This window comes from Symphodus melops, assembly GCF_947650265.1.
Source record: "Symphodus melops genome assembly, chromosome: 14".
In the NCBI taxonomy this organism is placed as follows: Eukaryota; Metazoa; Chordata; class Actinopteri; order Labriformes; family Labridae; genus Symphodus; species Symphodus melops.
In genome coordinates, this window is record NC_136704.1 from 16,618,206 (window position 1) to 16,634,855 (window position 16,650).

The 16,650-nt window shown below is 41.5% G+C and overlaps 3 protein-coding genes across 3 annotated transcripts; 1 reads left to right on the top strand and 2 right to left on the bottom strand.

Moving 5' to 3' along the window:
• Window positions 1-12: 12 nt before the first annotated feature.
• gtf3ab (general transcription factor IIIA, b) lies at window positions 13-1,998 on the bottom strand. Its single transcript, XM_079361521.1, has 9 exons — window positions 1,790-1,998; window positions 1,590-1,684; window positions 1,402-1,498; window positions 1,218-1,306; window positions 1,058-1,131; window positions 900-980; window positions 575-807; window positions 344-397; window positions 13-252 (listed from the first exon to the last, which is right to left on the bottom strand). The coding sequence occupies exons 1-9, from the start codon at window positions 1,901-1,903 to the stop codon at window positions 118-120; spliced, it is 972 nt and encodes a 323-aa protein (XP_079217647.1). The 5' UTR covers window positions 1,904-1,998; the 3' UTR covers window positions 13-117.
• A 5,712-nt stretch (window positions 1,999-7,710) lies between these two features.
• On the bottom strand, window positions 7,711-10,533 carry rpl21 (ribosomal protein L21). The gene is made up of 6 exons (XM_079361279.1): window positions 10,425-10,533; window positions 9,758-9,836; window positions 9,561-9,622; window positions 8,675-8,787; window positions 7,993-8,143; window positions 7,711-7,830 (listed from the first exon to the last, which is right to left on the bottom strand). Exons 2-6 carry the CDS (start codon window positions 9,822-9,824, stop codon window positions 7,741-7,743), a joined length of 483 nt encoding a protein of 160 aa, XP_079217405.1. The 5' UTR covers window positions 9,825-9,836; window positions 10,425-10,533; the 3' UTR covers window positions 7,711-7,740.
• Window positions 10,534-10,709: 176 nt separating this feature from the next.
• usp12a (ubiquitin specific peptidase 12a) lies at window positions 10,710-16,645 on the top strand. The gene is made up of 9 exons (XM_079361260.1): window positions 10,710-11,115; window positions 11,964-12,044; window positions 12,159-12,372; window positions 12,516-12,751; window positions 12,988-13,064; window positions 13,594-13,677; window positions 13,782-13,979; window positions 16,245-16,323; window positions 16,440-16,645. The coding sequence occupies exons 1-9, from the start codon at window positions 11,068-11,070 to the stop codon at window positions 16,539-16,541; spliced, it is 1,119 nt and encodes a 372-aa protein (XP_079217386.1). The 5' UTR covers window positions 10,710-11,067; the 3' UTR covers window positions 16,542-16,645.
• Window positions 16,646-16,650: the final 5 nt, after the last annotated feature.

A 16,650-nucleotide genomic window follows, 5' to 3' on the forward strand; every position in this document is an offset into this window, starting at 1 on the left:
CAGTTTATGGAGTGCTGTTTTAATGAAGCTTTATTTCATATTTGCTTAAACAAAGTATATTAACAGAAATCATGTTTCACTTTAATGAACACAGCCATAAATCTATACAAGGAAGCCTCATTGTTTTTTATCCTTCAAAGTTGTTTTGTACAGTTTGGCGGCCAGCTTGTTGGTCTCCGCTTGCTCGACTGCAGCTGCAAGTCTGAGCTGCACTGCAACTCGCCAGGGCTGGTTCTTTTTAGGATGCAGTTTCTATAGAGGGGGAAAGAAAGTTATATACAAAAAAAAAAGTTGGGGAAAGTCACATTCCCTGTGTGAAAGTGAAATGTTCACAACACATCACCTTCAGCTTTTTCTTTGCTGGATCATGCACCACGCCATGTCGCCACAGGCTTTCCTAAACGACAATGAGAAAGGTGAAATAAGATGTTTCAGTAATTAATGGTTGTAGGTCAACCAAAATATATTTTTGACAGAGACGCCATTTAGCAGCTCAATTCTAAACTGGAAGGATGGCACAATACAAATGGTTTTCAACCCCAGAATCTTGTAAATGCATGTACAGCGTGTTCACCTTCATGGCAAAGATTTTCCCACAGCCGGCATAAGCACAGCTGAAGGGCTTCTTGCCATCATGGTCTCCCAGAACATGGCTTTCCAAGTTGAAGCGACGAGTGAACTTCTTATCACAGCCTTTTCTGGGGCAGGCCAGTTTCTTCTGCTCCCCAGAGTGCACATGGAGCTCATGCTGGCGCAAGAACCAGGCGTTGTTAAACAGCTTTTTACACTGCTCACACTGAGCCTTAACTGAACAAAGGAGTCATTGTCATAGTCAAACCCTGTACATCTATGCGACAAGGCATGCAGTGCAGCAAAACATTCGAGCATTATCTTCAAACCTTTGTGTTCATTCCTGTGCTTCAGGTATTCTGTCCATGTCTTTCCTTTAAAAGAACACGAGTCATTCTCGCAGGGGTAACCTGCAGGGTAGACATTTTCATCTTTGGTTAAACTGATAAATTAAAAAGAAATAAAAGCCTTCTGGTTATATGCTAACCTGCATGCACTCCCTCATGCTTCTTTAGTTTTCCATGCGTGGGAAATTCCCTTGAACAGTCACTGAAAGAACAACTACACAAAAAGTTAAACATAAAAACTCACAGAATGTAAAATAAAATAAATAAAATGATGTTTGCATCAACTTTGAAGCCACTTACTGAAAGGGTAGAATCTGTTGGTGATCATACATATGCGCTTTCAGTTGGATCCTCTTGTTGAAATCTTTTCCACAGCCCTGATGGTCACACTGAAAGAATATAAAAGCATGGTAATTCATTGAAATTAATTCAAATCTGCTAAAGAAAAAAAGAAAAGACATTGAAAACTTTTGAATTTTTTGACCAGATATCTCTTGTCTTGGTGCTGATGAACCCGTGCCATGTGGTTCTTCATGCTGCTGTTTGTAACAAAGGCCTCGGAGCATCCATTAGCAAGACACCTGAGTACCAGAGCGGAGAAAACGGCAGCTTGATAAGTGACAAAGAAATCCACACAGTTATTTCAAACAGAAACATGCAGTAGAGTCTTACTTGTGCGGTTTCTCTCCACTGTGATTGAGCTCATGTCTGGTGAGCTGATAGCGAGTGCAAAAGCTCTTGTCACAGCTCTCACAGGAAAATGGTTTCTAAATTTAGGGGAAAGTGACATATATAACAATGTTGTGGCATGTTCACTTAGATCCTTTCATTTACCTCATCTGTTGGACTTCTTACAGTTTTTAGCCACTTACCAATCCTGTGTGTTTGCAAAGATGAGCCTCAAACTTCCATGACTTAGTGAATTTAGCTTTACAATCAAAAAACGAACAAACATAGCTCTTTTGGCTTTGCAACCTTTCCCCCATCTTTAATAAGAGATGTCAGATGTGGTGTTGTGGTTACAGACAAAACTTGTGGTAAATGGGCAGGACTCTAACAAGTCTGCAACCTACGGCTCACCTGTGATGAATTTATCTAATTGGAGTGTACCACTTAGAGCAAGAGAGGGGTGTTCTATTTCTTCGACCCTAATTTTAACCTAAACGCAAAGGTGGTAGTTCTGCGTTTGCTCCAATATGTAAAATACTAAAAGGGATTTAGGTCCCTAGATGTAATAGCAATCACATTGATACTCAAACATTGTAAAAATCCACAAGACTTTCCTCCACAGTGATTGATTCAGGCTTTTAAAATGTCACCAAGGCTCCTTGCCTATCCTGTGTGTCTGTATGTCTGTGTATGTGGGAGAGAGGCGACGCTCGGTCTCCGTTAATCTCACATTTATGGCTCCAATCTTAATGTTATAAACTGTCTGATTCTGGGGGTTTTTCTGATCGCTGTAAATGTCTCGTAAGGAATGAAGTCTTCTTTGAAATTTACAAATGTGAAACGTATTGTATCAGCTTTGTTCTTCTTGACAGCTCAGCTGGACAGTGTAGCTGTTACAAAAAGGGATAACACATTCAAATGCAAAACAAGTGTAAAATGCCTTCCAAAAACAATAAAAGGTACCAGGCTTAAAGTGGCCTGTATGACCAGTAAAGGCAACGATCTTAAAAGTTGATCCACCGGAGAAAGCTGCAGGGTTAATACTCCAACTATAGCCTTGGAGGATAATAAACAGCTTCTATGTGGCGGGTGGTACTTTCTGAATATACAGTAGGTGTTTAGTAAACAAAAATGTTAACTTGTGTGAATAACTGAAGATGAAAAATGTAATACAAGGGTTTGTTTAGGAACCTGTTCAACTACAAAGTTAGATTTGCCATAATTCACACCACAAAAAAGTGTTGAAAATGATATAATCATGAAAAAAACAAGCAAAAAGTTGTTGCAAGTAGTGACAAAAGCTAGTGAAGGTTGAGAGACTGAACCTTAGTTGAGGTGCTCTCTTTCTCCCATTGGAGCATAGAACTTGATTTGAAAAACTGCAATGCATTTCAAAGCAGAAAAAAACCATTAAAAATGTAGCGTTGATGTGATTTGCACTGCTGCCTCACAGTTAGAGGGTTCTGGGTTAGAGACCAGGCCAGATTTCCTGACTAGTACATAAACCCTTATATAAAGCAGACATTAGCAGGCAGCACAGCAGTGTGGCAGCTAAGGCTGCTGCCTTACAGCCTGAAGGTTGATGGATCCTTTCCCTGGGTGGAGTTGGAGTGTTCTGGCTTTCTCCCACATCAGTGTGGTGCATGATTGTTAACTGCAGTAATGCACTGGAAAGAACATAACTGCTTACAACTAAGCATCATAGTGTGGTGGTTAGCACTGCCACTTCACAGATAGAGGGTTCAAGCTCTGGCTGAGGTTTCCTGTGTGTAGCTACAGTATAAGTTCTTCTGCCATTGCAGAGTCACCAATATTTTCAACAAATCTGATGTACTTGAAATTACACAGTCAGTTAATCTATTTTTTTCATTCATTTTTATTGTGAAGCACCTTGTGAAGTCTGCTGCTGAAAGGTGCTGAGTCAATAAACTTTAATCTCTACTTTAATATTACATCCGTAGACACGAGTCTGATTTTAATTTGCTAGAGGGTGGACATGCAAACTGTTAAACTGTAATGCACATGAAAAACACTTTCAGTTCATGGTTTACATTTCTGGAGAGCCCGTCTAAGAAAGTATAACACAATCATGAAGGGTGCATTACCGTGGATCCAAACTACACAAACCATCATTAAGTTAGGATCCTCAGATCATTAAACCTAGGTTGAGGCCTCCCTGTGTGGAGCTATATTTTCTTAAAAAGGTTATTACTATCTAAATAATAAAAAAATAAATAAAACACTTGGGGGCTGAGCGAAAAAAAATGCACTGACCATCCAGTGACACAATCTGCTCGTGTAAACATTGCACCCTCTGCTCTCATGTGAAACCTTTGACTTACTTTTGTGAATAAGGCCCATTGAGAGCCTGTTGGGCGTTACCTCAGTGCCCTCCCACGCTTCAGGTGAGCATGCCTGGGTCAGTTGACACGGTTATCAGCCTCTTCTTATCCGGTCCCCCACCTCCTCCACCTCTGCTGTCAGGGCCAGGATCAATACAGCTGGCCCAATAGTCACATATATGACCATACCACCCCCCGTCTCTGATAACCACACTGACTCTGTCACCTCGCCTAACTCAGATACAGCAACTCTGGCTTTGTTCGGCTGGTATTGGGATTTCCATGAGCTTTTGTTCAACCTTTAGGCCCATCCCAACACACACACACACACACACACACACACACTGTCACACTCACAGTTATTTTTAAAGACCACTTACAGTTTCTTTTCCCCCAAATTACAAGAATCATTACCTTATTAACCCAAACACAATGTGTTCACATTTATTTCGGTATGGGCTTGATTAGTTGTTGCGTTTTTAATTTTAGAGAAGTAATGTTGAGATGATCACAATTGTGTTTGACCATAACATTACTATACGACTTTGGTTACAATATAATGAAGAGACATTTGAATGGTGTTTAGTCATGTCAAATTAATTCTTTTAACAATAGCATTTTCAAATATTAAAATCACAGATTCACCTGAAGGGGCATGACAAATTATGATGTAAACTCTATTAAATCTCATGACAACTTGTCCTTTTTTTCCAATAATGATGGATTAACAAGCTAAATTTTAACTTTTGAGATATAAATACATTTTGGTTAAAAGACAAAAAAAACATTTTCAGGAAAAAAATCCACTAGCCAATTACTGTCATTTCAGGTGTGTCGCAAGTAATTGAGACGTGAGGATATTTGCAGTAATTTGATGGTTTATACATTTAAAATCATCAGTTCATCTACACTGTTGGAAGAAATTTCTAGAAAATGTATTTAAAATGTCCAAATTAAATTAAATTAAATTATTTTGTACCCTGATTACAACAGCTGTAAGTGTGAGGAAAAATGAGTTTTGTAATTTGAGTGACCTTGCCGCTGAAGCGTGGTTCATGGAGGATCAGGGCTGAGAATTTAAAAATTCTATGTAGTGCATTATTTCCACACACAACTCTTGCACCATGAAAGCCTGTCTCCATGTCCAATCTGTTTGTGTGTGTGTGTGTGTGTGTGTGGTTAATATGTAACACCTCGGGTCGATACAGCTGAAGTCTGAGTTGACAGACTCAATCTGTGTGTGTCAAATGTGTGATTAAGGAGTTCATAGTGTTCCACTGCTTTTATCCACAAGTCTCGCCTTCCTGCCCTCCCCCCTCTCTCTTTCTTTCCCTCTGTTTACTTAATGTTCCTTCAATCAGTAACTCCTGTGAGTCAGTGCCACACATGAAGCTCTGGTGTGTGTATGAGAAGGCACACTCGCAAAGCACTTACAGTATAAAATAAAGGGCAGATTTCACATGTTGTGAGAGAGCATTTAAAGTTATCAGAAATGAACAGACATGTATACTTTTAATCAGCTGTGTTTTCTAGCATGTTCAGTACTTTCAGTTTGTTTCTCAAGATCTTGACTAATTACATTTACAAAAGCACAAAATAAACAGATGTAACTCACTTCATTCTTCTGGGCAATGACAGCATGCCATGTCATGGTCTGGCCTATCACTATCAGTGACCTATTGTTTCATTTTCTGCCAGAAATAGAAACAGTTTAGCCTGTCCTAACTTCTGTAGACATTTGTTTGGAAAACCTTGATTCACTCCATTTAAACGTTTTCTATGCTAAAGCTTTGAGTTGTGGGAATGCACATAAATAAAAACCCTCCGTTGACCTTTTCGAAATATAACAAGCTCAATTCAAGTCTCGCTGATCAATACCAAGAGCTTCGGCTGCCAGCACGATCATTGATTGATTGCTTTCAATTTTTTTCATCCGTTTTTTTTCCTCTCTCAGGGTTTTATCTCCTCAGGTTGATGGATACTTATTAGTCGGTCCTGATAACACCTGGGTCTGGATTCCCTGACCTCAGGCCTGCAGGGTTATGAAGGTGAAGAAAGACAACCTGTGCAGGTTATCTCCCCATTGTGCATAGAGAGGATTACAACATATGTTCCACATGAAGCCATTCTTCCAACCTGCAGGCTCTTATGTGAGAGACTTATTTCTATTTTAAGACAATTCAACCGGACCCACAGAAGTGAAATAAACCCAGGACATATTTCGCTCTTGGCCTCCCTCACACACACCTCTTCCTCTGCTCGACCTATCTCCGTAAACTGCTGCTAATTTGTGTAAATATTAGGTAAAGTACTGAGGTGAGACGAGATTACCCATTTGTCACATAACCAGCCAGCCATTCAGCCTCCACTGATTAAGCAGCAAACAAGTGGCCCACAAACACACCTATGATGAAACCTATCAAATATTTTACAGATCCAATCAATCATAAAAAAAGCTTGACAGATGTTCTCTCACGGGTTGAAAGGGCTCTTTAAGGGTTTATGACATGAAAAATATGTTTCTGCACTATCGAACAAAATCTAATTTCCAATTGTGTCCATTTACTGTCAGTATTAGTTAGTCACTTTCATAGACTTAAACCTCCTCACGGGAGCTTTAAAAACTCCGAGCTGCACAGACTCATCACACAAGTAGACCTCACCTTATTTTAATGTTGAGGTGAGGGATCTCAAAGAGACCACATGAAGGATCAATGTTTGTGGACTTGTTCATGGTATCCACGCAATTAATTTTTCTAAAGCGGGTAAATTACAGGGATATTTAAGGGACCTGTTCATGTACACGTTAAGTAAAAACACGTTGAGAAAGTTCAACATTTAGACTGACCCGGCTAACTAAGGTGATTTCAGTATTGTATGGTAGATCTGCTATAAATCTGGGCTGTTTAGGTTGAACTTGAGGTTTCCTGCTGCACACTGCCACCTACTGCACAACAGTGGAAAAATCATTTGAAAGAACGGCCCTGAATATCTTACCGTTTCCAATGTCTGTATAGGTTAATGTCTCTTTAAGTAGTTAAATCCACTGTACTGATAAAAAATGTTTTGCATGTCTAGATTTTTATGCTATACATATGCAATAGATCTCAATGCTTTACCAAAGACCAGCTTCTAATCTGGGCTTTTTGTCAATGGAATTAATTCACATTTGTGGTTGAAGAGATCCGGCTGCACGTTCCCCTCTGAACGTTAAGACAAAAATCAAACCAGTTCTACACAGCTTTAAAGGACAATTTGAAACAACTAGTTGTTTTTGATTAGTCTTGAATGGGCTTAGTTATTGTTTACATAAGATTATTCTATATCTGCTTTAATGACAGTTACAAGCTGTCCAAAGGTTTTAGGACGAAAAACACCAAACTGTCAACACACCAGTTTATGTAAACTGAACCGGTCAACGTCTGTCAGCTGCTTTAGAGAGCCAATATGCAAAAAACAAGAACCACGCACCTAATTTAGCTTAAGCCATTAAATGTTGACAGTCATACAGAAGTGTGGATATAGAGCCTCAACCAGATCACTGCTAGTCAAATGGTAACTAGTTAATTTACAAATGGAATAAATGTAGACATGACATGGGAAGAGTTTGGGATCAGATATGCTTGTGACTTGTGCTGGTCACTCTCAGATCGCCGGTGAAATGAAAATAGCGTTTGATTTCATTTCGAGTGATCAAAGGAGGAGGATCATCACTGAGTGACAGCACGTCAACAACAAAGCTGAATTCATGAGGGTGAACAGAGGACAACTTGACAAGCAGGGTGTGTACAAATCTTTTATTTGAGAGCTTTCTATGCCATGAACTCGTAGGGGATGGGCTCCAGCAGCTGAGGCTCGTTTTTCTTGGTGCTGACGAAGTGAGCGTCACGGGGAGGAGCCGGCTGTGGGGACAAACAGGGAACGTTAAGATCACATAAAACTGGGTTCATAATCTTTGAGAAGAGACTTCGCGGGACATCTTCAAAATTTTAATTAATTAAAAGAACAAAATAAAAACAGAATATACCCAGAATAAAGAAAATTCAAGGTTACATATGTCATACCTGGCGTTTCAGCTCGATCCAGTTGCCTTTCTGCTTGGCCTCCATCTTCTTGGCCTCGTTCGCCTTGACGCGCTGCAGGAAGCTGTCCCTGCTCTTTGAGTGCTTCACATGCTCAATACGCACGTTAATCCTCTTGGCCAGAATTTTACCCCTGCGAGAAGCAGAAGAGTCAAGTGAGTTCAACAAAAGAAACTGCCCCAAAGCCTCAGCTCAACAAAGCGAGAGAGCGTAATGCTGAAGATCTGCACGAAGCTGCTGTCTCCTCAATCCAACCCCGGGTCAAACAGGAGTTAGACCGGGGTTCTTAAGGATGGAATACTCTCCCCCACGTGAATGACCACTCAGCACATTAACAGCCCTGGTGGCAAAGTGAAGATGGGGTCACAGAAACAGTCGAGCACAAACCAAAGACCCCGATAACTAAAAGACAAATATTCAACAGTGCAGACTAAATATGAAAACATCAGTCTTTAGAGTATTTTCAAACTGGCCTGAGAGAGAAACACGACCGGAACAATCCGCGTCAGGTAAACTACGAAGACACCTCGATAAATCTGATTCATGAATTAAACAGTCCATATGGTGAACAGGTGATTCAATCATTTCAACGTGTTCTATCTTCATCGTCTTCAGGAGCTCTGTGATTGGCAGCTACACGTCTCAGATTAAATGGTGCACTTACTTGACCTGCTTGTTGACAATAATGCCGACAGCATGCTGGGTTACATTGTAAACACGACCAGTCTTGCCATGGTAGCACTTGTGAGGCATTCCTTTCTGAATGGTTCCTGTGCCCTAAAGACAGAAAACACGTGACAGTGTTAAATCACACAAAACCAAGTCACACCTGTGGATCACTAATAGGTACTACTGCCCGACATCAATATTACATCTGCCAATATCTTAAATCTCTGTTCTGTCTGTAGAGATCCATGTAAACATTCAATAAGTCGATCCCTCACATGCAGTTAACAAACACCTGTGGAAAAGACTTACAGTATGAAACAGACAGGACGGGTAAAGTACCAGAAGATAAGAGCACATGATCAATATAACACACTCTGCTGGTGACAGCCAGAAACTCCGAGTATGCTTCAACAATAATCTCATCTCGGTGGAAATTACTGCCGGTCAGTTTCCCCTAATCTGATTTTATGTGTAAAGAGATCACAGTTCATTTATTAAAGACACAGGTTACATTTAGGAAATCCTTTCATTCTGTGTCAGTGACCATGATGACAGTCCTGAGATGTCGCTCTAAACTGTGAACACAGCTCATCTTATTATAAAGTGTTGCTGAAGCATTTAAGTCTCTCTCTCTCTCTCTTCAGGCACCTTGACGGTTAGTGAAGCTTGTTCCTTTGCTTCTTCAATATTTGAGCTACTTTCCATCACGTTTCAAAACATTACCTATGATATAATGAAGAACAAATCTTTGTTTTATATTACACAACCCACAATTCATTCAGAAGAACTTTTGTCATGTCCTTGACTTGACATTACATGGCTTAAATGCATACGTCTGATTGTTCATCCAAACAAAGAAAACAAGCTCACACACATCTCACCTTGATATCAACAATGTCTCCCTTCTTGTAGATGCGCATATATGTGGAGAGAGGAATGGGACCTGCAAGGAGAGATCATGTTATTTTGATAAGACTTGACAGCAAGTCTTCATCTGCATAAAACAAAACGTCCTCCATACATGACCATGTGATCTGCATGCACTTTAAGAATAAACTACCATTAAATGTTCACTCACCATGTTTGCGGAACTGCCTGCTGAACATGTACCTCGTCCCCCTCCTCTTGCCTCTGGTGTTCGTCATGATGCCTGATTACTGAAGAGAAAACACCTGTTAGTTTTTAGATTTTGTAGATTTGAGGAGTTAATAAAAGAAACGTGTACATTTAAATCCAACATGTGGAGTGATGGGACCAAAACCTGACCAGGTTAATCTCGATAAAAGGGTTCACATCTGTCAGTCATGAGCTGTATTTGAGTTAAACGCGGATCCAAATACTATGACAAATAAATTGTGAATAGAACCAACTTTAATAAAACATGAGTGCTGCCTTGAACAGCAGTGATCAGATACTGCAGCATGAAGCGACATTATTAACAATACTGGAGTTTTTAAGATACATCTACCACGAACAACAAGCGAATGTGATCTTATCTTATTTTATTTTTTCAGGGGAAATAAAGTGTTGAAGTCTGTTTCAGTCTCTTCAGGCCCGCGTGCAGAGCCACGCTGCGGCTCGTGCTCACACTCAAACACTGAAAATACGTCAGACGCTTTTTAAAAACCCCGGATTGATTCACGAGGACGAAGGGAAGGACCTGCAGCGCACACATTTACTAGTATTTATAAGTCCGAGTCGATAAATAAGAGAAATATTCAGGTTAAACAGAGAGAAGATCTTACCCCCGGGTCTCTACAAGATGGCGGGTACGGCGGAAAGAGAGAGAAGAGGACCCCAAACTCCGCCTCGTGAAATACAATCGAGGCAGCTCTCCAGATCGCCTGAATGAAATTATACTGGTGCCTGATCTGATCCTTTGTGATAGATAAGTGTAAGGAAATATATAAAATGAATATATATGAGACAAAATTAGAAAATTATAGTAATGTTTAACAAGTGACAACCTTTTATCTCACGTAAATACCCGCTTTAACCATAGATATATACAGTATATCTATGGCTTTAACGGCGCTGAGGTGACACATCACGCATGCGCAAAACGAAACAACACTATCCAGTATTTCCTAACGTTTCTCTTCAAAAGTTTTGATATTTGTTTGTTTGGTTACAAAGAATATGCTGTCTTTTTAAAATTAATGGAGTATTATAAGGAGTGTCAGCTTTAAACCTGCCCGAGGAGATCTATATTTACGTCACGTGATTTGGCGAAGACGGAAGGAGCTGGAGGTGAATGCTCTCGTTTTCTGGACCTGTCTGTCGTGTCGCGAGCTCGGCAGACTCGCCTACCTGCTCTCTCACGAGGGGGAGCCAGTCCAGTCTTGTCAGTAGCGCGCGGCTGTGTGTGTGGAAGATGGCGCTAGCCGAATGGAAATCCTAATGACAGTCTCCAAATTTGCCTCTTTTTGTACCATGGTGAGTGCACGGCGGGCTCATCCTGTCACTGAAGTTACAGAGAGCACGTGGGTTTATTATATTAGATAATAAAAAACAGAATTATGGACACAAGCGGATAACTCTGGTGTCTCTGCTAACCAAGCAGCCACCCACTGTCTTTCTGCTCTGCTCCGTTTGCAAACAACAGTAGATGGACTTTCTATAGTAATTACTTTTTATGAACACTTTAAGCGATCATTAATCGGGTTTATATTTATCTCAGTATATTGAAGCACAGTGACAGTGCACCTGCAGCTGACTGGGATTGTGTGCTAACTGGCTAACGTGAAAGGTAAACGGAGCTAAACCAGTGCTGCAGACTGGACACAACTGGGATCACACTGGGCTTTATCTACAGACTGTGCAGGACAAATGGTGAATAATGTGAAGTTGAGGATGCCAGCCCTTTGACAAACGAGCCGATCTTTAAAAAAAAAACAACAACGCAGGCAGTGACGACATAGTTTAACATAAGCTGCGCAGTATGTCCACTGTGCACACTTTGAGGCTGCATGATGCATCCTACTCTAAATAACACTGGAGGGTTGTGTTTGCACCCTAAAACTCCGCTTCTAAACTTTAAACACGACTGTGATTTAATCTTATCTATAAAGACGATTAGATCCTTATTATAACAATTAAAAAAAAATCAGTGCAAGCAAAGGCACGCTTAGTTTCTTTACCTTTAAAAGGCAGCTCTGGCGTTGTCAGACATAAGTTTCTAACCTTGTTACAGCTTCTCTGTTGCTCTCACCTACTAACTTATTTGTGTTTTATTATATGCAAAATTAAGCTGAGCCGACAGTTTGTTATTTGTGTGTTCACAGGGCGCCAATGCCTCTGCTCTGGAGAAAGAGATTGGATCTGAGCAGTTTCCAGTCAATGAACACTACTTTGGCCTGGTCAATGTGAGTGAACGATGCACTCGCTGTGTTTGTCTGCTTTTGTTTTCATCTTTACCTGACTCACACACTCGCTCGAATTCTCAACCGCGCTCTGTTTGTTTTGGTTTTTTTTTTTAGTTTGGGAACACCTGCTACTGCAACTCCGTGCTGCAGGCTCTGTACTTCTGCCGGCCGTTTCGGGAGAAGATCTTGGCGTACCGCAGTCAGCCTCGCAGGAAGGAGAACCTGCTCACCTGTCTGGCCGACCTGTTCCACAGTATCGCCAATCAAAAGAGGAAAGTGGGCGTCATACCACCCAAGAAGTTCATTACACGGCTCCGAAAGGAGAATGGTGAGGGCTCAATCATCACTGAAACAACTGCTTTAACAGTTCTTTATCTTCTTGTCGCTCCCGGTTGGCTGCTGACTCCTCAAGATCTCGTTGACATGTAAAACAGCTGAATAGTTAATGTAATGTCCTTCTTTGTCCCTCAGAGCTGTTTGACAACTACATGCAGCAGGATGCCCACGAGTTCCTGAACTACCTGCTCAATACAATCGCTGATCTGCTTCAGGAGGAGAGGAAGCAGGACAAGACCAATGGCCGTCTTGCCAACGGCACATTGGACTCCCAAAACAACAACAGCAACGCAACGCCTGCCCCGACCTGGGTCCACGAGATCTTCCAAGGCACTCTGACCAATGAGACGCGCTGTCTCACCTGTGAAACGGTGAGAAGACTCCCTGGGCTTACGATACACGCGTGTTAGTGTGTGATTCACCTTTTGAGTTTTATGTTTTGGGGGCAGCTCGCTCTTATAATTGAAGAGAGAACGTGCAGGAAGTTAGCGCTCGTAGCACCGTAGTGAATCTTAATGTCGACGCTTTAAACTGACAGGACACGCGTTTTCTTACGTTGAGGTTTATGTTGCTGTCGGCCTCTCTTGACGTCCCTTTGTCTCTCCAGATAAGCAGCAAAGATGAGGACTTTCTGGACCTTTCTGTGGACGTAGAACAGAATACCTCCATCACACACTGCCTCAGGTGAGTTCACTGCGAGGAGGCGTAGACGTGCTTCAGCTGTGGAGTCGACAGGATGAGAAGTGAGATGAAATGAACTTTCAGCCGAAAAAGAAAAATTGCACTTTGGATTCGTCCAGCCTGGTGGATTTCCTGCCTTATTTTTTGTTTTCTTTCAATAAACTGATATTGTGTTGGTTTGAGGCTGCTGCTCGAAAGTGGTTTCCTCATGTTTTATACATCAAATAATCTTCTCATAAGCTTGGGACAGAAATGCAGGTTCAGTGAATCGTTGATGTCTTTACTCCTTCTGATCAGAAGCTGCTTTGTCTCTCTCAAATGATCTGTTTTGTATGAAGCTGAACACATTGCTTCTGCGGGGATGTTTGTTTTAAGGCCGAGTTAGAAAAAAAGACGTTTGTGCATAACTTGTTCAGAAAGGCCGATGTGAAAAACAGTGGTCGCGGTGTCCTTCACAGACGCGAGGAGAATGCATTCGTCTTTATAGTTCAGACTGCGCACTGACTCGTGTTGTGTTTGTGGCTCCTCCCAGAGGTTTCAGTAACACGGAGACGCTGTGCAGTGAGTACAAATACTACTGTGAAGAATGTAGAAGCAAGCAGGAGGCTCACAAGAGGTAAGTGTACCTCTTTCTTCTTCTTCTTGTGTGCGCGTCCGTCTGTGCCTGGTTGTTGAGTTGCGTTTCTTTAACGCCGTGTTGTTGTTGTTTTTTTGACGTAGGATGCGTGTAAAGAAGCTGCCGATGATCTTGGCTCTCCACCTGAAGCGCTTTAAGTACATGGAGCAGCTGCAGCGCTACACCAAGCTGTCCTATCGCGTTGTCTTCCCCCTGGAGCTCCGCCTCTTCAACACCTCCGGGGACGCCACCAATCCCGAGAGGCTGTACGACCTGGTCGCCGTCGTCGTGCATTGTGGGAGGTGTGTAGGTGCAAACGCAGAACGCGACACCTTTTTTTTTTTTTTCTTCTTTTTTTTTTTCATGAGCATCTCCACAGCAACCGGAGACGACAGGCAGACGAATGTTCTAAAAATAAAAAAAAGGCACTTCCACCTATCTGCATGAGAACAAAAAAAACCCCCAAACAAAACAAAAGGTGTGTTAACATTTCGATCACATCCAGCAGGAGAAAACAGCGACCCTTGTCCACCACAGTTCAGCACTTCTTCTTCAGTGTGTGGGAGTTTGTATGTCTGTGTTTATACGTGGCGTTCCCTTTTGAATTCTCAAACAGACTCTACACAACTCTCGCTGAAAAAGTATTAACCAGAGAATATTGAAAGGCTCAGCGGGAGGTTAGCAGGTAAGTCAGAAGATTTAAACGATCAGTCTGAGTCTCAGCTCCGATGCACCATGGTTATTTTCAGAGCAGGGAGTTTTATTAGTAAATGTATGTCGTGTTTTCAGGCTATAGAACGTCTGGGACTTCCACTAAATGATGTCAGGATATCGCTTAAAGCTAGAGAAGAAAACTTTGGAGAAACCAGCAGGAGGAAAAGGCTCTTGAAAGTGTTTAATTAAAAAAAAACACAGCAAGCCTCCTGCAGTCAGGCTGAATTCAAATCTCCACAGAAACGCATGAAGGCGCTGCGTGAGTGTGAAAGTCCACCAGAGACGGCAGAGAAGTGAAGGCCACTGCGTTGTCTTTCACGCCTTGATGTAAGCTCCAGTTTTTGCACACAGGTAGATAGACATGTAGGCGGACTTAGAACACTGCTTCCAAAATAGTTGGGTCATTGAGTAAAATGTGAATTTATGATCGGCTACTCTCAGAGTGAAATATTTCACCATGTACTGTGTGAGCTCTAAAATGAAACCATTTAGAATTCAAATACAAACTGCTGTTTTTTTTCTATATTTCCAAGGTAAGATTTTGAGGAGAAGCAGGTGGATGATTTATTTTTCTTGAATGACCCGTCATAGCTTTTAGACACTGACGTCATTTAAAGACCGAAGTGGAGCCGCAGCAGTCTTCATTTCAAATCCTGCTGACGGGCTTCTGTTGCATTTCATAACCACCGTCTCTCCCATTGTTTCCCTCCTATCAATCAATCAGTCACTTTTGATTTGTGTATCACCTTCTCATAGCAAATGTTGTCTGAGTGTTAGCAAAGAGTCTAGAGCAGACTCTTTGTTCTGTTATTTACAGAAATCCAACCTTTGTCCATCACGAGCGCAGCACCAGACTGTGTTCTTGCAAAAAAACGTAGAAATGTTCCAATAAGTAAAAGATTTCTCCAGAGGAGGACTTCAAAGTGAAAGTTAAACTTCTCTTCAAACTGAAGTCAACAAAACAGAAGTTAAATTCATGATTTTTACTCATGACCTTTTCTCACTCAACAGATGTAACTGTGTTGGCTCAATATTATCCAACGCCACAGTTAGTGGTTCCTCAAATGACACACACACTTAGTTATTAGTCAAATAATTAAAAGCATTTGTTTGTCTTGAGGTTGTCAAAAATGTTGATGCTGTTATACTTTTTGATATCACGTGCCTTAAAATGATATGATCTCTGTTATTTAAAGTTCAGTAGTATGAGGAAGTACCAAAACATGAAACATAAAAACAGATCTAGTCATATTAAAAGGAGAGAGAGAGAGAGCCCCCCCCCCCCCCCCCCAGGAAAAAGTAGTGAAGAACAAAGAGGTCAAACGGAGACGTTTCTTTTTGTTTCACGGCAGTTTGATTTCTTTAAGCGTATGAACAGGTCAGTGCCTCCCTGTGAACGTGCCGGGAAGAGCAGGATTTATTTATTTATTCCTTTTTTTGCAGCTATTGTGCTGTTTGTCTCTCTGCTCTGTGTCACGCCTGCAGCTGTTACCAACTAAAGAGAGCCCCCTCTCTACACACCCCGTCACACACTTCAGCTGGATATACATTTGGTGCCAATGTGTTGTTTTTACGAAGATCCTATGAATATTGATTTTACATGAATGTGAATAGTGTATGAAATACTGGGTTGTTCTCAGTGACACTGTGCAGGTTGATTTTTTTTTTTTTTAAAGTCAATGACCCAGTTTTTGGTGCTCAGAGCTTGATTTTTGTTGCCATGGTATCCAAATGTGTGTCAGTGGTATTGTTTGCTTGTGGTGGACTAAGTTTAAAATTCTGGTATCATGATCCTAGTTGGTCTATGAGGGTGTCAACACACAGGCCTGATATCATCCTCTCTCTCTTTCCAGTGGTCCGAACAGGGGCCACTACATCGCCATTGTGAAAAGCCACGACTTCTGGTTGCTGTTTGATGATGATATTGTCGAGGTAAGCGAGACAGTTTGTATCTACATTTTATGCCAGCGTTCACAGTGACCTGTTTCTTTGTCCTCATCCTTCTTTATGTCATTTTTTTTTTGTTTTTTTTTTTGTTTGGTCTTTAGAAAATCGATGCACAGGCCATAGAGGAATTCTACGGCCTCACTTCAGAAATCTCCAAGAACTCTGAGTCGGGCTACATCCTCTTTTACCAGTCAAGAGACTGAAGCTGGAGCTAAGCGCTCCATCACAGAAACCAGGAGAGAAACGTTGTGGTCCCTCCGTGCGGGGAAGCAGCAAGACCATAAATGCACCACAGCAGCCCACCATCTCCCC

Coding starts and splice junctions, on each gene's coding strand:
- rpl21 (XM_079361279.1), bottom strand. CDS start 9,824: ATGACGAACACCAGAGGCAAGAGGAGGGGGACGAGGTACATGTTCAGC. Junction 8,788..9,560: donor GAGACATTGTTGATATCAAG/GTGAGATGTGTG, acceptor TTCTGTCTTTAG/GGCACAGGAACCATTCAGAA. Junction 8,144..8,674: donor ATTGTCAACAAGCAGGTCAA/GTAAGTGCACCA, acceptor TGCTTCTCGCAG/GGGTAAAATTCTGGCCAAGA.
- gtf3ab (XM_079361521.1), bottom strand. CDS start 1,903: ATGGGGGAAAGGTTGCAAAGCCAAAAGAGCTATGTTTGTTCGTTTTTT. Junction 1,685..1,789: donor TTTGCAAACACACAGGATTG/GTAAGTGGCTAA, acceptor CCCTAAATTTAG/AAACCATTTTCCTGTGAGAG. Junction 981..1,057: donor GCATGAGGGAGTGCATGCAG/GTTAGCATATAA, acceptor TCTACCCTGCAG/GTTACCCCTGCGAGAATGAC.
- usp12a (XM_079361260.1), top strand. CDS start 11,068: ATGGAAATCCTAATGACAGTCTCCAAATTTGCCTCTTTTTGTACCATG. Junction 11,116..11,963: donor TTGCCTCTTTTTGTACCATG/GTGAGTGCACGG, acceptor GTGTGTTCACAG/GGCGCCAATGCCTCTGCTCT. Junction 13,065..13,593: donor TCCATCACACACTGCCTCAG/GTGAGTTCACTG, acceptor GGCTCCTCCCAG/AGGTTTCAGTAACACGGAGA.